Source organism: Podospora anserina, chromosome 3 (genome assembly GCF_000226545.1).
Source record: "Podospora anserina S mat+ genomic DNA chromosome 3, supercontig 1".
Lineage (NCBI taxonomy): Eukaryota > Fungi > Ascomycota > Sordariomycetes > Sordariales > Podosporaceae > Podospora > Podospora anserina.
The window spans coordinates 237,938-251,469 of NW_001914832.1; the positions used below are offsets into that span (position 1 = coordinate 237,938).

The 13,532-nt window shown below is 54.4% G+C and overlaps 3 protein-coding genes across 3 annotated transcripts; 1 reads left to right on the forward strand and 2 right to left on the reverse strand.

Annotated features, from left to right (window-relative positions):
- Positions 1-4,013: 4,013 nt before the first annotated feature.
- PODANS_3_740 (uncharacterized protein) lies at positions 4,014-5,616 on the reverse strand (the record flags this gene model as incomplete). Its single annotated transcript, XM_001903299.1, has 2 exons — positions 4,014-4,345; positions 4,404-5,616. The coding sequence occupies 2 exons, from the start codon at positions 5,614-5,616 to the stop codon at positions 4,014-4,016; spliced, it is 1,545 nt and encodes a 514-aa protein (XP_001903334.1).
- A 751-nt stretch (positions 5,617-6,367) lies between these two features.
- Positions 6,368-8,561, reverse strand: PODANS_3_750 (uncharacterized protein; the record flags this gene model as incomplete). Its single annotated transcript, XM_001903300.1, has 3 exons — positions 6,368-7,301; positions 7,367-8,332; positions 8,506-8,561. The coding sequence occupies 3 exons, from the start codon at positions 8,559-8,561 to the stop codon at positions 6,368-6,370; spliced, it is 1,956 nt and encodes a 651-aa protein (XP_001903335.1).
- A 1,111-nt stretch (positions 8,562-9,672) lies between these two features.
- Positions 9,673-13,447, forward strand: PODANS_3_760 (uncharacterized protein; the record flags this gene model as incomplete). The annotated part of the gene is made up of 3 exons (XM_001903301.1): positions 9,673-10,292; positions 10,362-11,633; positions 11,689-13,447. The coding sequence occupies 3 exons, from the start codon at positions 9,673-9,675 to the stop codon at positions 13,445-13,447; spliced, it is 3,651 nt and encodes a 1,216-aa protein (XP_001903336.1).
- Between the last annotated feature and the right edge of the window lie 85 nt (positions 13,448-13,532).

A 13,532-nucleotide genomic window follows, 5' to 3' on the forward strand; every position in this document is an offset into this window, starting at 1 on the left:
GGACATGTGAGAGCTGCTCAAAATAGAAGACAGTGGTCGAATCCAGGCTGAGGCTCAACAATGTAAATTAACACACGGTGCTGGCGGGCACAGCAAAACCGGGAAACAGCAGTGTTTTGCAATTTGGCTATATTACCAGCCGTCATGCTGTCCGGGAGCTTGGTCTCTGTCGAGAACGCCGAGCCGCCAGATCAGGAAAGGCGGCTTCCCCACACAAACTGGGAGGTGGGTTGTCGAAGCGGATCTAGGGCCGCCCTTGGCACGATCGCAGGTGGGGATGCTTGGCATCTTGAAGGACCTCGTCCCATCTTTTGTTGGTGTTCAACGGCTGGCAATTCCGGAGACAACCCAACACCGCCCGACCTGTTTGTTGACTACTCCACTCCGACTTCAAGATCGATCCATCACGGACAGCATGGGATGGGATGTGATGGGATGTGATGGGATGTGATGGGATGGGATGGGATACTTGCACTCAGCCACTTTTGGGCAACAAGAGAACTGAACCACCTTCGATCGAGACCTCGAATGATTTACTTCCAGGTTGTAGGCCCCGAAATGCCATCTGCATCTTCGGACCTCACCATGCAAGCGTAAACCTTCCCTTTCCTCACCGGACATGGTGAACCTTAGCACGCCCAATACGAGGAAATGATGAGCTGATGATGTCTGCACATTGGGGCTGTCGTTTCTGCTGGGGCATTATGCTTCTGTTCTCTTTTGCTCAGGTCCCGATATCACGGCACCTCGCAGCACCAGCACGACAGCCAGAGACAATGCAAGATGGGATATGAGTGGAATGGGGACCCTACCATCCTCATCGTAGTCATTGCCTGCTCGGTATGCTTCGGATGGGTGCCCATCATCACCGTCGTCAGCATCGTCCGCCACTGCCGTGCCCGCCTAAGGGCAAAACGAGGCTCGAATGGTACCAATTCTGATGCCGAAAGTCAGGGAGGCAGACCCAGCACCGCTCCTGATGTGCCCAAGCCGCTCCAGACATATCACCCCAGCTCAACCAAGGGTCTCGAGAGGAGCGCGTCAAGTCGGACACGCAGCTCCGCTGATGGCTACGACCTCAAACGTGTCGACACCAATTCTTCCTGGAATCCCATCCGTCACTCCTTTCACTACGACAACGAATCGCTTTGGGGAGGAGACGGGCTGTCCAGGAGCAACAGTCGTCATCGGCCCCCGTACTTTCCCACCCACGTACACAACACCACACCTTCACTCAGCCGCCCAGCCTCCATCCGCTCTGTCGCATCGAGCCATCGGCAACAGAGCCGGAGCCGCCGAAGCTCAATGGCCAGCAACTCTGACAACGCACCGGCAGCCTTCCAGATCAATGACACCTACTACGACACTACACCGCTACCAAATGTGACGAGGACTGTAAACCCTGTCGTCGCCAGCAGTAGTACGCCCACCTCGTCAAAGGGGCCAGGACAAGCTCCACAGCAACGTCAACAGAAGCAGCCAAAGCAAGACAATCCACACCCACCGCAGCGCAACCGCCGCACAAGGCACTCTCTTGACGCCCGCGGGGATTCGGATTCTCTAACCCGGGACATCTCCAGACCCAACACCTCCATGACAAGACGAGAAGTCGAAGAATACGAAGACCTCGACAACCAGAAGCAAAAGGCCACCCACCGTAGCCACCGACCACCCCGGCCAGGATCAGCATCACGGCGTGGCAGCCATTCAGCACCCGGCGGCAGCGAAGAGACTGACGATGACCTGTCCATGGCCGGGGCCTTGCCGCCTGCCAAGTTGCCCCCGAGGCGAGCATCGCTCCATGCACAAACATTTGAGCGTCCGGCATGGCTGCACGAGGAGCCCCACGCCATGTGAAATTGTTGATAAGCGGTGAGAGGAACTACCTAGATGTAATGCATATGCCTGTCAGGTGTATTCAGCCTCCTTGTCTTTTAAGGCTGACTCTTCTGCCCCAGCCAGAGTCTGCCGTCAAATGGGAGGAAATCCCGTCTTGCCTGGCTCCAGAATAGTAAAAAGGAGAGGAAGAGTGGGACTGAAGAAAACGGTTGAGGGTTACATGGCGTGAAGACAACTTGGCAGAGCAGCTTTTTTCGGTTGAGTGTGAGTGAGTGGGGGGTAGGGCGCTAAAGGGGAGGAAAAGGGGATAGGAAAAAGTTAACAAGAAGAAAAGGTGAGCCGACGGGGAGCACAATCAAGCTTGTGATGTGTATGAAGGAATATCTCTGGTCAGGCGCGGCTCAGTGTCAGTCTTTCTTTGTTTGGATGATAACCCGCAGCAAAGGGATAGGTAATTGATAACCAAGTTTGATTAGGCCTGTTTTGTTCTTAAAATAACACAAAAACTCATCTCGTGAAGAAGGAGTGCTTATCTCCGTTGTCGATCAATCTCAAAACAGTTTCTCCGCGAGGTGTCGACGCTCCTCTTCGGCCTCCAGCCCCAAAGCAACACCAAGGAGCAAGCAGCCCCGGATGTGGAGAAAGCCATCAGCTGACATCGGACGACTCTTTCGGATCTGCTTGGCGAAACAACCCTTTCCCTCGGGAAGCCAAGGAGCTTGCGCATCGCTTCTTCGACGGGGCAAAACTCTCCGCTGCACAATGCGCCGAATGCAGGACAGCCCGAAGGGAAACACGGGACGAGACGAGAGACGAAGAAAACCAAGACGCGGCCTGCCCGGACTCGGGGGACCTGGGGAAAAGACGGGGCGGGGAGGAGGAACATTGGCATCGCTTGGGACACTTGGTTGGTTCTGTTTTTGCAGTTTGTGCCGTTGTCACATGGCTTGGGAGATGGCTTGGAGATTCCACTCGAGTCAAACTCTGTTGAGCTTGTTTTGTCTTTATCTATCCCAAGAATAAAAAACTTCCGTCTGTAGACGGGGATTACTGACTACCTACCTACCTGCCTTGCCTTATCGACTCACTTTCAAAGACCCAAGACAAACTGGAGACTCAGAATCCCGCGAATTTAACACAGAGAGCAAAGTTGAAACTACTTCAATTTTCAAGCAAACTACCTCCATCAGATAAATTGACAAGAGAAATGTTGGATAACTCTTTGCCAAATACAATCAATACTGCCCATCACTTCCATAAAACTCAAGATCAGTTCTCGCAAGTGCAATTACAAGTAGTCCAGCCAAAAAAACACCCATCATCACTGATGCTGAGGAGTACAGCCTTTCGGTTCGGGCACCGGCCGGCATCTGCCTCGTTCCTGCACGTCTGCAGACATGTCGAACTATTTCAGCCGCGTTTGCATCCCTCCTGCTGCTTGCCTGTTGTCTTGCTTAGTTTCTGAAGTGATGAGCGAGTTGAGACGATTCAAGATGTAACTTACCATTGGGTTATACCCAGAGCCTCGAGTTCTTCGGGACTCGCAGAGGTGGCATCCGCCTCGGCATTCCGAATAGCTTCTGTAGAAGCCTCAGACGGGCTGGGGAGGGCGGTGGCTAGAGCCATGACGGTGGTGAGAAGAAGTGTTGAGAGTTTCATGGTGGCTGTTGTTGTATGATGATTGAATGTATGAGCTGGCCTGTGAAGGACGGGAGGTTAAAAACTGCTTGGCGATGGTTTGATAACATGATCAATGTAAGAGGGAGCCTGTTTGCATTTATGCTCATCCTGATCATGACTGATTCGGAGTCCATTGTAAGTATCCAGAGACCTTCCATTTTGAGTCGAGCTCTCACCGAAATACGTGGGACATCCTGTCGATCTTTTGACCAAGACTCAAAACCTCAGACCATCAGGCGGGGAAACTAACAATCCGCTTTGCCTGAATGCTGCGAAGAGAATCAAACAAGCTTACCATGATTAAGATGTGAAGAAAAGTGACCATTACACCCGTACCTGGAAAGTGTTGGTAGCGAAGTCGATAGATAATCTTTGGTTCGACGCAGGTGTTGTGTTACCGAGTCCTTATGACAACATCAATCAGGTTTGTGACTGATACATCACTAGGTCAGCAAGTAAAAGATCTTTATCCAAAAATTACGCACATTATATCTCTACCCCTCCAAAACAAACTCAACCACCCCATGTCCAGTCCCCTTACTATCCCTATACACCGCCTCAACCCTCAGCCCAGCCTCCTTCCCAATTCTCTCAAACTGAGTCAACGACCTCTCCTTCCCACCAATAGCAAGCATAGAGTAGTCCTTGAAGGCAGCATACAGGGGCATCGGTCTCCCCGTCGTACCACCACCATCAGGGTTGATCTGCTCGGAAACCAAAATCCTACTATCCCGGCCCATCGCCCGTGCCACATTCCTCAAGATCAGCGTTGCTATTGGATCCGAATAGTCCCGTAGAATATGCCTCAGGTAATAAAACCTTGCCCCTGTTTTCTTTCATGTCAGCCTCGTCAAATCCCACCCCCTTCAAGTAAAGCCACAAACCTTTCACCGTCATCTCCCTCATGAAATCCCCCTCCACCCACTCCACCGCCATCATCAGCTCATCCCCTTTCGCCTCCATCCTCCCCTGATCAACCACTCCCGCCAAATCAACCACCACGCATCTCCTATCCCTCAAACCGGCACAACCCTCCCTGAACCGCCTCAACACATGCCCCCCACCCCCACCAACATCCACCCACATCACCCTCCCATCGTCCTCCTCCTCCACACCATCCAGCATCTTCCCAAGAGGATAAACTCCCGTCACCGGCACCCTCCCCGACGCAACCCCCATCGCCCTTGTGAAACCCCTCATCCTCTCCTCGTCCTTAGCCACACTCTCAAAGTACCCCAACTCCGCCTCCCCCGTCAACACCGTAACAGGGACATGGCCCGGCCCCACCGGTTCCTTTTTCCCGTAGGTGTCAAAGTAACAAGGCAAAATGTCAGACACCCGCACGATATTGGTGTACATCAAGTCAAACATGGCCGCCATCGGCTCCGACGATCGCAGCAACAACGAGGTTGGTGTGTGACAGAGCTCTCCGTTGTGTGTAAGAGAGAGAATGCGGGAGGAGGTGAGCATGGTTGATATCCTTGCTGTTTCGGTCATTAGCCCCGGTTCTATCAAGAACAAAAGGGGGGAGAGGGGATGAAACCCACAGACTATCCCTTCTTCCGCATTGATCTGTCTGGCGATATCGCAGCAGGCAGTCCCTTGGGTTGGGGGTGATGTGGGGAGCATGTCAAACACACCCCAGTGCTGGAACAGTCTGACGGCGGAGACGACAGACATGTTGGCAAAGAGGGACATGATGGCATCGGACGGAGGGCGGACAGCGGCTGCCAGTTCGAGCGCTGCTGTGGCCACTTTCAGGCGCGCCGGCTCGCTGCCGGAGGTGGCATCTGTGATGTCGGTGGTGATGTCGTCTGCTAGTTTGAGCAGACGGCTGCTGCTTCCAGACGGGCTCGAGCCGTTGAGACGGTTTTTGATGTGTCCGACAATCTTGCGAGCGTCGTCCTTGGGATGAGGTGTACCTGCAACCCTTCCCTCGGCTGTTCTCCAGATGTCGTCATCGGTCGCTCCACGATCAGGGCCGACACTAGGCACCTCGATTCCACACAAGGAGAGGTGGACCGGCTGTTCGTCTGTAGTTGCCTTCTCTCTTGACAATAGGCTGGAAAACCGCGTTTCTGTCTGTGTAGTCGCCATTCTTGATGGCCAAGGCGTTTTTGTTGCAGTTTGTGTAACTCGGAGAGTGTGCTCTGTGCTGGCTGTCAGTAGGTCGTCTTCACCCACACGGTGAAGGCAAAAGGACGGGGATGCATTTCATGGCATGCGGAAAGCAAGGCATGTATATATGAACCTGGCTCTTGTGTACCACAGCGGCAGATGACTTCAAATAGCATCAAGCGTTGCTGGTTGTTAATTGGACAACGCCCGGATCGATGGATGGAAAGCGGCCCCTTGCCGAAGAGAGATGAGTATACAGCCAGGGTCCGCCAACTTTGCAAGTCTTCCGGGACCGAAGGCGCTGGTCGGACACGCAGCCGTTCTTATACTCCGACGAAGCCTGTCGCCATGTCTAGTGTTGATGCCGACTTCGGCTGTAGGAACCCTCCCGACGTTGTCAGCCGGGCCTTGATGCAGCTGGCCTTCGTGGCCGAATCTATTGGCGGCTGCATGCCGAGTTCTGTGGCCCGCTGGGACCCGTTGCTTGGACTTCCCTTTGCTGCCGGTCGTTGAACTGATGCCGACGTTTTCGGGCCACGGTTCAGACAAAGCAGGGGGAAGCAAGCTGACGTGAAAAGTACATTTATTGAGACTTTACTGAAAAGGGTATATTCTTCTTCCCGAACCAATGATCGCTTCGGATACTCCACGCAGTCCTGATGAAACCCCCTTATGCTCCCACGCAACCGCCCAGATACCCGTCATCTGGATCGTGTCCCTGAACACCCAATCAAAAGTGTACGTTATGGTGTCCTTGGAAGCCTGTAGAATTCCCCCACGGGGCTCCCTGGTTTGCTCGTTGTGATGAGTGTTGCGTCATGGGCGCCGACTGGTAAGCAAGCGTGGAGGGATTTGTACCAGGGCGTGACGTCGGCAGGGCATGACGGCCGTCCTTCTGCATATTTCGTGCAATGGCACTTTCCACCATATCTCGTCTCGTCTCAAGATAAGACTTGATGTCGGTTGTTGTCCTGTCAAAATGGTCTGCCAAGGTCTTCACCTGCTCCCATCTTTCTCCATACAGCTTGAGTGTCTCATTGACCTTGTCGAGACAAGAGTTGCTCCGCGCGATAGCATCAGAAAGATCCTTGTCCAATCGTTCAGGAAGGGGGGGGTTTTGTTGCGGCGGTTTGGTGGCTCCCAGAGATTGCCATAAGTCACTTTCGCCTGGGTCCCGCAGCACTGTGACCAGTTGCGAGCCCATGAAGAAAACTTTGAGGGCATCATGATAGGTGTAGAAGCCCTCGCTCGGGCTGGCCTTGACAACCTCGTACATCCTGTAAAGGTAACGTATGGTGTGTTCAAAGATCAGCAGGCGCCCATGGTCGGTAAGTTTGGGTGTGCGCGGACTAGGAACGACCAGATAAACAGAGCTGTAATCGAGTTCCAGATCAAACGCGGTGCGAATTGTGGCCGGAAGGTCCAATGTGAGCTCCTTTGACCATCTCTGCGTCTCGTGATATTTCTGCCACACGTACTGGACGGGATCCCGAAGAGGGTCGTTTGAGTCGGTTTGTACCAAGGTCTGGTACCAACCCGACTGCAGTCTTCGAAGCTCGAACAGAGGAAGAGACGGATCTGACCTTTCATTGTCCACAGATGGACTCGGGAGCCGCACGGATATGTCGTCATCCTTGAAGGAAAAGGGGCGAGCGTGGACCATGCTGATTGCTCTGAAATGTGTGTCAGCAGAAGTTCATGACTCGATGGTTGATGGACTGAGACGAACCTATCCAGAGCATATACACAATAAAAAGTACGTCGGCGCGCATCTATTGTGTCTTTGCTCGACTGCTGTGTGAAAGTGTGGTCTTTGTGGAAGCCCAGGTCGATACAGGCCCGGCAGGCAAAGCCTATGAGGTGCCAGCTGTCAAAGTGAGCTGGGTCGAGCATGGAGTACTGCGTGAGAAGCACGAGAGCCTGTATTTGAGTGGTGTATCCGGGAACAAAGGCGCGATCGGCGTAGGGTAGAGCGCGAGCCACATACTGCAGGGCATCATAGTAGTTTCTGTCGTTCACAGCCTTGCTCTGGGCGGCAGAAGCGATGGCCATGACCATCCAAAAGAGCCAGTATTCAGAAGACCTTATGCCGCCCAGGATGCCGAGGTCTGCGTCGTCGTAAATCTTGGGAACGAGAGCTTTCAAGTCTGCGGTTGGGAACAGGGGATAGAGAGGCAGGATATTGTCTTGGTAAAATTGGAAATTGGCCTCGGCCACTTCCTGATACGGAAGTTCGTCAGTGTTTGGGTCGGGCAATGTGTCATGTTGTGCGGCGGCCAGAACGAGACGGGCAAAGCTCATAGGGTTCGCCGACTCTTGTTGAGTGTCGAAGCCGGGAGTAGTGGCATTGACAGTCAACAGGCCAAAATCGGATACCAATGTGTTGAAGTCTGCTTTTTCGCGAGTCCGGGCAGCTTTACGATGTATGGCAGCGGTGATGTCGACCAGCGAGTCCCTCCGTTCGGAATCCTGCATCGTCATGGTGTTATCATCGACTTCATGCAGAGCCACAGATGCCTTCCGTGACCGGGCATGGTTCAGTCTGCGATCAAGCTTTTCCACCCTTGCCTCGAGGGCAGCAACCCAGCTCCGCTCCTTGCCGCGAGCAAACTGTTGGTCACTGGCCGCCGAGCATTCATTCTCACGACCAGCCTTCTCACAGGCGGTACAGGCCGGCAACTTGCCATCACACTGGCTCAGGGGTCAGTCAGGGGAGGCTGTGACGTGGGGATACATGAAGGAGTTGGGGGGGGGGGCAACTCACCTTGACTTTAGCTACCCGACCTGTTGTTATACACGAGGCTGGAGTCAACAACGATGCTCTGGATCAGCATGGAAAGAGGCTTCTCACATCTTGAACAGGCAGACACGGGCCGAGACACGCGAAGGTGAGGGTTGTGGGAGAAGCTGGACCGGGTACGCATTGTGTGGGGTCTTGTTGAAGGGAGTGGAGCTCAGGGTCAACTCCCTGGCTGTGGTGCGCCCACCTAGACGGTGTGGTTGAGGTTGAAAGCAGCTGTCTGTGGTGACTTTGGCTTCTCGTCCGGGGCCGGTGCTGCTACGCTGTGGATCAGCCCTTGTGAGAGGCGCGTCTCTGATGTCGAGTGAGAATGAGATGGATTGGGGACTGACTGTCTTTGATGCGGGACAGCTGGGTGTGAAGAGCACGGGAAGTGGGGTAGCGAGCGAGGCAAGGCGGGCTGGATGGATATCCGCCCCTTGTTCGGATTTTTTCTTTCCTAGCCGTGTCCTGCTGGGTAGATAAGGTATCTGAGGTACCTCCAGCAAAAGGCGATGGAGGACGGGAAGAAGACTGATCAAGGAGTACTTGCCATCCGGATTTGCTATCTATGACCTCTTCCACCAGCTGTTTCGATTTGGCCCCCAAATGTGGCGTGCCCGGCGCAATACAGGTGAAGTGAGGCGTTCAGCCACGATATCAGACGGCTGTCAAGTGTCAACTGAACAGATCAGGGGCTGAACCGGCTTGGCGGGGTTTGAAAGGAACCTGTCGCCAAGGCTGAAACCCCACATCGCGTTACTGCGCTGGACCGTAGTGGAGACTTCAAAATCTGACGGATCAAAGTCCGTGGAAGGCTTCCAGAACTTTTGCCTAGTAGGATCAGCAACTGCCCGCATCTTGCATTTGCCATCTCATGAGACCAGATCTGAAATGGTAGATTGGCGTGACTGGGTGACTGGTGCTGCTGTCTGGTGCGGGTGGACGCTCTGATGGCGGGGTACACCTGCTGGAACAACCCCACCTTTCCCGGATCCCTGAATCCCTGCCTGCCAGTGCCCGAGTGCCGTTCCGAGTCCACAGTCAGCTGAGCAAGGTCGCTGCTCAAGCCTCAAGCCTCACCTACTTTAGGTAAGCCACGGTGGTGGTGATGGCGTGGGATATACGAGGGGTGGTTATGTTGTTTAGGTACAAGGTAACTTGGAACACAATTAGCTAGTGGCGCGCATTCTGACCTTGTCCGGGCAGAATTGGATGTTGATCATGTTGACCTTTGGTCAGCTGGGTTAGGTTCAATGGAGACCTACGGCGAGGTGGACAGGGGCTGTGTGTGCCGGCGAATCGGGAGGAGGACTGCCTGCCCTGTCCAAAAGGATGCCCGCGAGGGAACCTGGAACGTAGGCAGCGGCAGGCCCGCCAGTGCTTCTCCAACCCAGACTTTGAACTTTGATCTTTCTAAGGTAGGGGTATCACCGTCCAGTGTCAATTCTCTCGACCATGTCCAGGCTGTTCCAACGCATTCGCATTATCATTCTCCTAGCCTGAGCTGCCACGGACAACCACCCAAACACCGCCGCCGGGCAGCACGTTACCCCAGCGAGGTGCCTGGGCACATCGTCGTCGCGCCCGCTCTAATCTCCCGTCGTCCGTCCTCCCCATTCCATATTCGTAACATCGAGACTCCAATAGACATGGACGCTGCCACTCTGCTGCGCCAGACCATTGGCGCGTATGCCCCGCGACCACTCCAGCCAGGCCACTTTAACTACCCACGCCGTCCGCCGCCCTCGCATCTCGGCCATTTTGGAGAAAACCTGAGCAATGGGCCGGCCCAACACCAAGGGACGGTGCATACCTTGACAGCGTGCTGCAGGTGCAGACAGGTACGGCCCTCACTCCCAGGGATCCTTACCCTGTAATGCTGCAGAGCTGCTTTTGTCTGAGTTGGTACAACCTGAGCTGACGCTTGCCTATCGACGTAGAGGAAAACGAAATGCGATCCAGCCCTCCCACGATGTAGTCCCTGCGACCGCGCCGGCCAGACATGCGAGTACTTCGACACGACAAAAAACCGCAAGATGAACCGGACCTACGTTGTAGACCTCCAAAAAAAGGTCCAGCGTCTAGAGGCCGAACTCGAACAGCTCACGGGGGAGGATCCAAACGATGACGACGACATGGTAACGCCAGGCGGGCTGGTTCATTTGGACAAAAAGTCGGTCGAATCCCCTCGGTATCTGGGCCCCAGCAGCGGCATCGCAATGACGCGCATTCTCATGGAGGAGGCGAAACGCTATACCGACTCCCTCCGCATCTCTTCCTTGATCCCGGAATTACGCTCCAGGAGAATCGACCAGCGGGACCGTATGCAAAGCGTTGTCATGGGAAGCTTCAGCGGACCCTCAGGTCCCAGGGCAGTCGACTTTCCCTTGACGGCCGATATTCCTGCCAAAGAGTTCCCCACGAGAGCCATGACAGAGAACCTGTGGAGAGTTTTCAAAGAAAGAATACAAGTATTCACCCCGGTTTTCCATGAGACTGTCTTTGCTCGAGATCTCGAGGCCGTTTTCAATGGTGATACGGACCACTACCGCCTCTTTGCTGTCAACATGATGATTGCCATCAGTCTGGCCAAGGTCGACAGGTGGGCCGGATTGCCAGATACATACTACCTTGCTGCCATGGAGCATTTCGACCACGTTGTCAGACCAAAGGATCTGAAGACCTTACAATGCTTGATCTTGATCGTACAGTACTCGCTGCTGATGCCCATCAAGATTGCCGTTTACCACGTGGTTGGGCTTGCCATCAAAATATGCCAGCAATGGGCCCTCGGGGACGAAAACACATTGGCCATGGGTGACAGCGATCTTCAAAGCCTTGATTTGAAGAGAAGGTTGGTCTGGATTGTGCTCACGACCGAGTTGGGCCTCGCCCATATGCTGGGACGCCCCAGCGGGTTTTCGAGAACCGGTGACATGATAAAGGTGAAGTTCTTCGAGACGATTCAGGATGAGGACATCACGCCAGATGCGACGCCCGAGAGCATCCTACAGGGTCGCTTCTGTGAACGGAAAACCATCGCCATACATTACTGCAAGATGCGGCTGATGCAGGCCGAGATCCGGCGGGTGCTCTACGAACAGGAACGACCGGCACGAATAACGGATGTAGATCCTTGGTTCCAGCAAATGGACCAAAAGTTGAAGGATTGGCTGGACTCTTGTCCAGAACAGCCTCCCCTGTTCAAGCCTTGGTAGGTGGGCATATCAGAACTCGTTTCTTCAAATGGCTGACCGGTATTGATCCAGGTTTACAAACCGATATCACGCCGTCATGATCATTCTCTACCGGCCATCACCCCAAGTGCTTAAGCCAACTGCCAGGGCGGCTAGAATTTGCTTTGAAGCAGCAAAGTCCATCATCACATCCTCTTCGACAGGACCTGATCGGGAGCAGCCCACGTTCGACCGGACATGGGTGTTCCTGCAGACCATCAACTCGTCGCTCAATGCCCTTCTCTGGTCTATTGGGTACCCTGAGGTTCGAGCCCAAAACAGCCGCGAGGATGTTGAGCAGCTTGTCCAGGATGGCATCAACATCATCACAAACTTCCACCCCAAATGGCCAGGCGTGCAAGAGGCCATCAACCTGTACGAAGTCTTGTCAAAGGCTTGTCTGCAGAGCTACACAGCCAAAGTTACGTTTGAGTTGTCGTCCCCCATGCCCAGTGCGCCCAATGGCCACTTCAAGTCGCCGTTTTTGACTGAAGACGGCAATTCTCCCGACTCGGAGAACTCGTCACCGCAAGGCCAACAGTCACACTCGGCAACATCTCTCTTCAGCAACCAGTCGCCATTCGGGTACAACATCGAGCCCCCTTACAACTTTGACCAGGGTGCCCAATATGCGAACCAATCGCCGTTTCAAAACCAGCCCGCCTTTCGGTCAAACTCAATCTTCATGAACCCGATGAGCTCCTTGACAGATGCACACGGCCGGCGACTCTCTGAACTGGCTCCCGAATCCACTCCCTACCAAACCCCGGCCGCAGAGCGAAAGGCAGGCACGCCGCCGATGCCTACAGGGACACCAAGCTCGCTGCCAACTCCCCCAGAGTCGCTCCCGCCACCATCGGCAAAGTCCAGCCACATGAGCCTTTCGCCACGATTGGTTGGCACACCCCGAGGTCCAAGCCCGACTCCCACGCCAACGCTCCATCATGCAAGCCCACTGCCAATGGTCACCCGGCACAGTCCTGTTCCCGCTACTCATGGACTTGCTGAGTACGGCTTTGGGCAACCCTATGGGCAGCAACAGCCTGGCCCACCAACTTCCTCCATGGCGGCTCCATCCAACATTCCAGCCTTCACAATCCCTCCTATTCCAGGCTCCAATGCCCAAAGAGCAACGAGAGTGACCAACTGGAGCAACCCGCCCGCACCGATACTCCAACCACACACGTTTGCAGGGGCCAACTCGGCCAGCATCTGGGAACCCCCAACCCAGCAGCAAGGAGGTTATGCCTTTGGTGGCCCCAGCCTTCAACATCCACCACCACCGCAGTTCTCTCTGCCACCAGCGCCAGCAATACAGCATTCCGCCCAACCACAACAACAACAACCACCACCACCACAACAACAACAACACCAAACCCTTCAGCCACGATCCCATCATCCACCATCACACCAGCTACAACCACACCAGCTACAACCACACCAGCTACAACCACACCAGCAGCTGCACCAACAACAGCACCAACAGCAACAACAGCAACTTCCACAACAACAGCAACAACAACAAACTCAACAGGCCTACAACCCCTACAGCCCGTACCACAACCTACCGATGGAAGGCGCCCCGTGGCATAACTCTACCTCGGCCGGGGGTCTCCTCTCGTGGGAAGGATACGGGAACCAGTACTTTGGCAATGAGCGCCACGATAGCTTGACGCAAGAGCAGCAGACGCAGCTGCTCAACATTCTGGAAGCGGATGGCATGAGTGATATTTCTGCGTATCTTGCCACTGGCAACGCTGCCAACGGTGGCCACGGCACTGGGAATTGGTAGATGTTTGTGACATGGATTGACACTGGGCATGTTGTTTTATTTGTGAGGGGGTTATATTCACCTTGGAACTTGTGTGTGTGGGGGG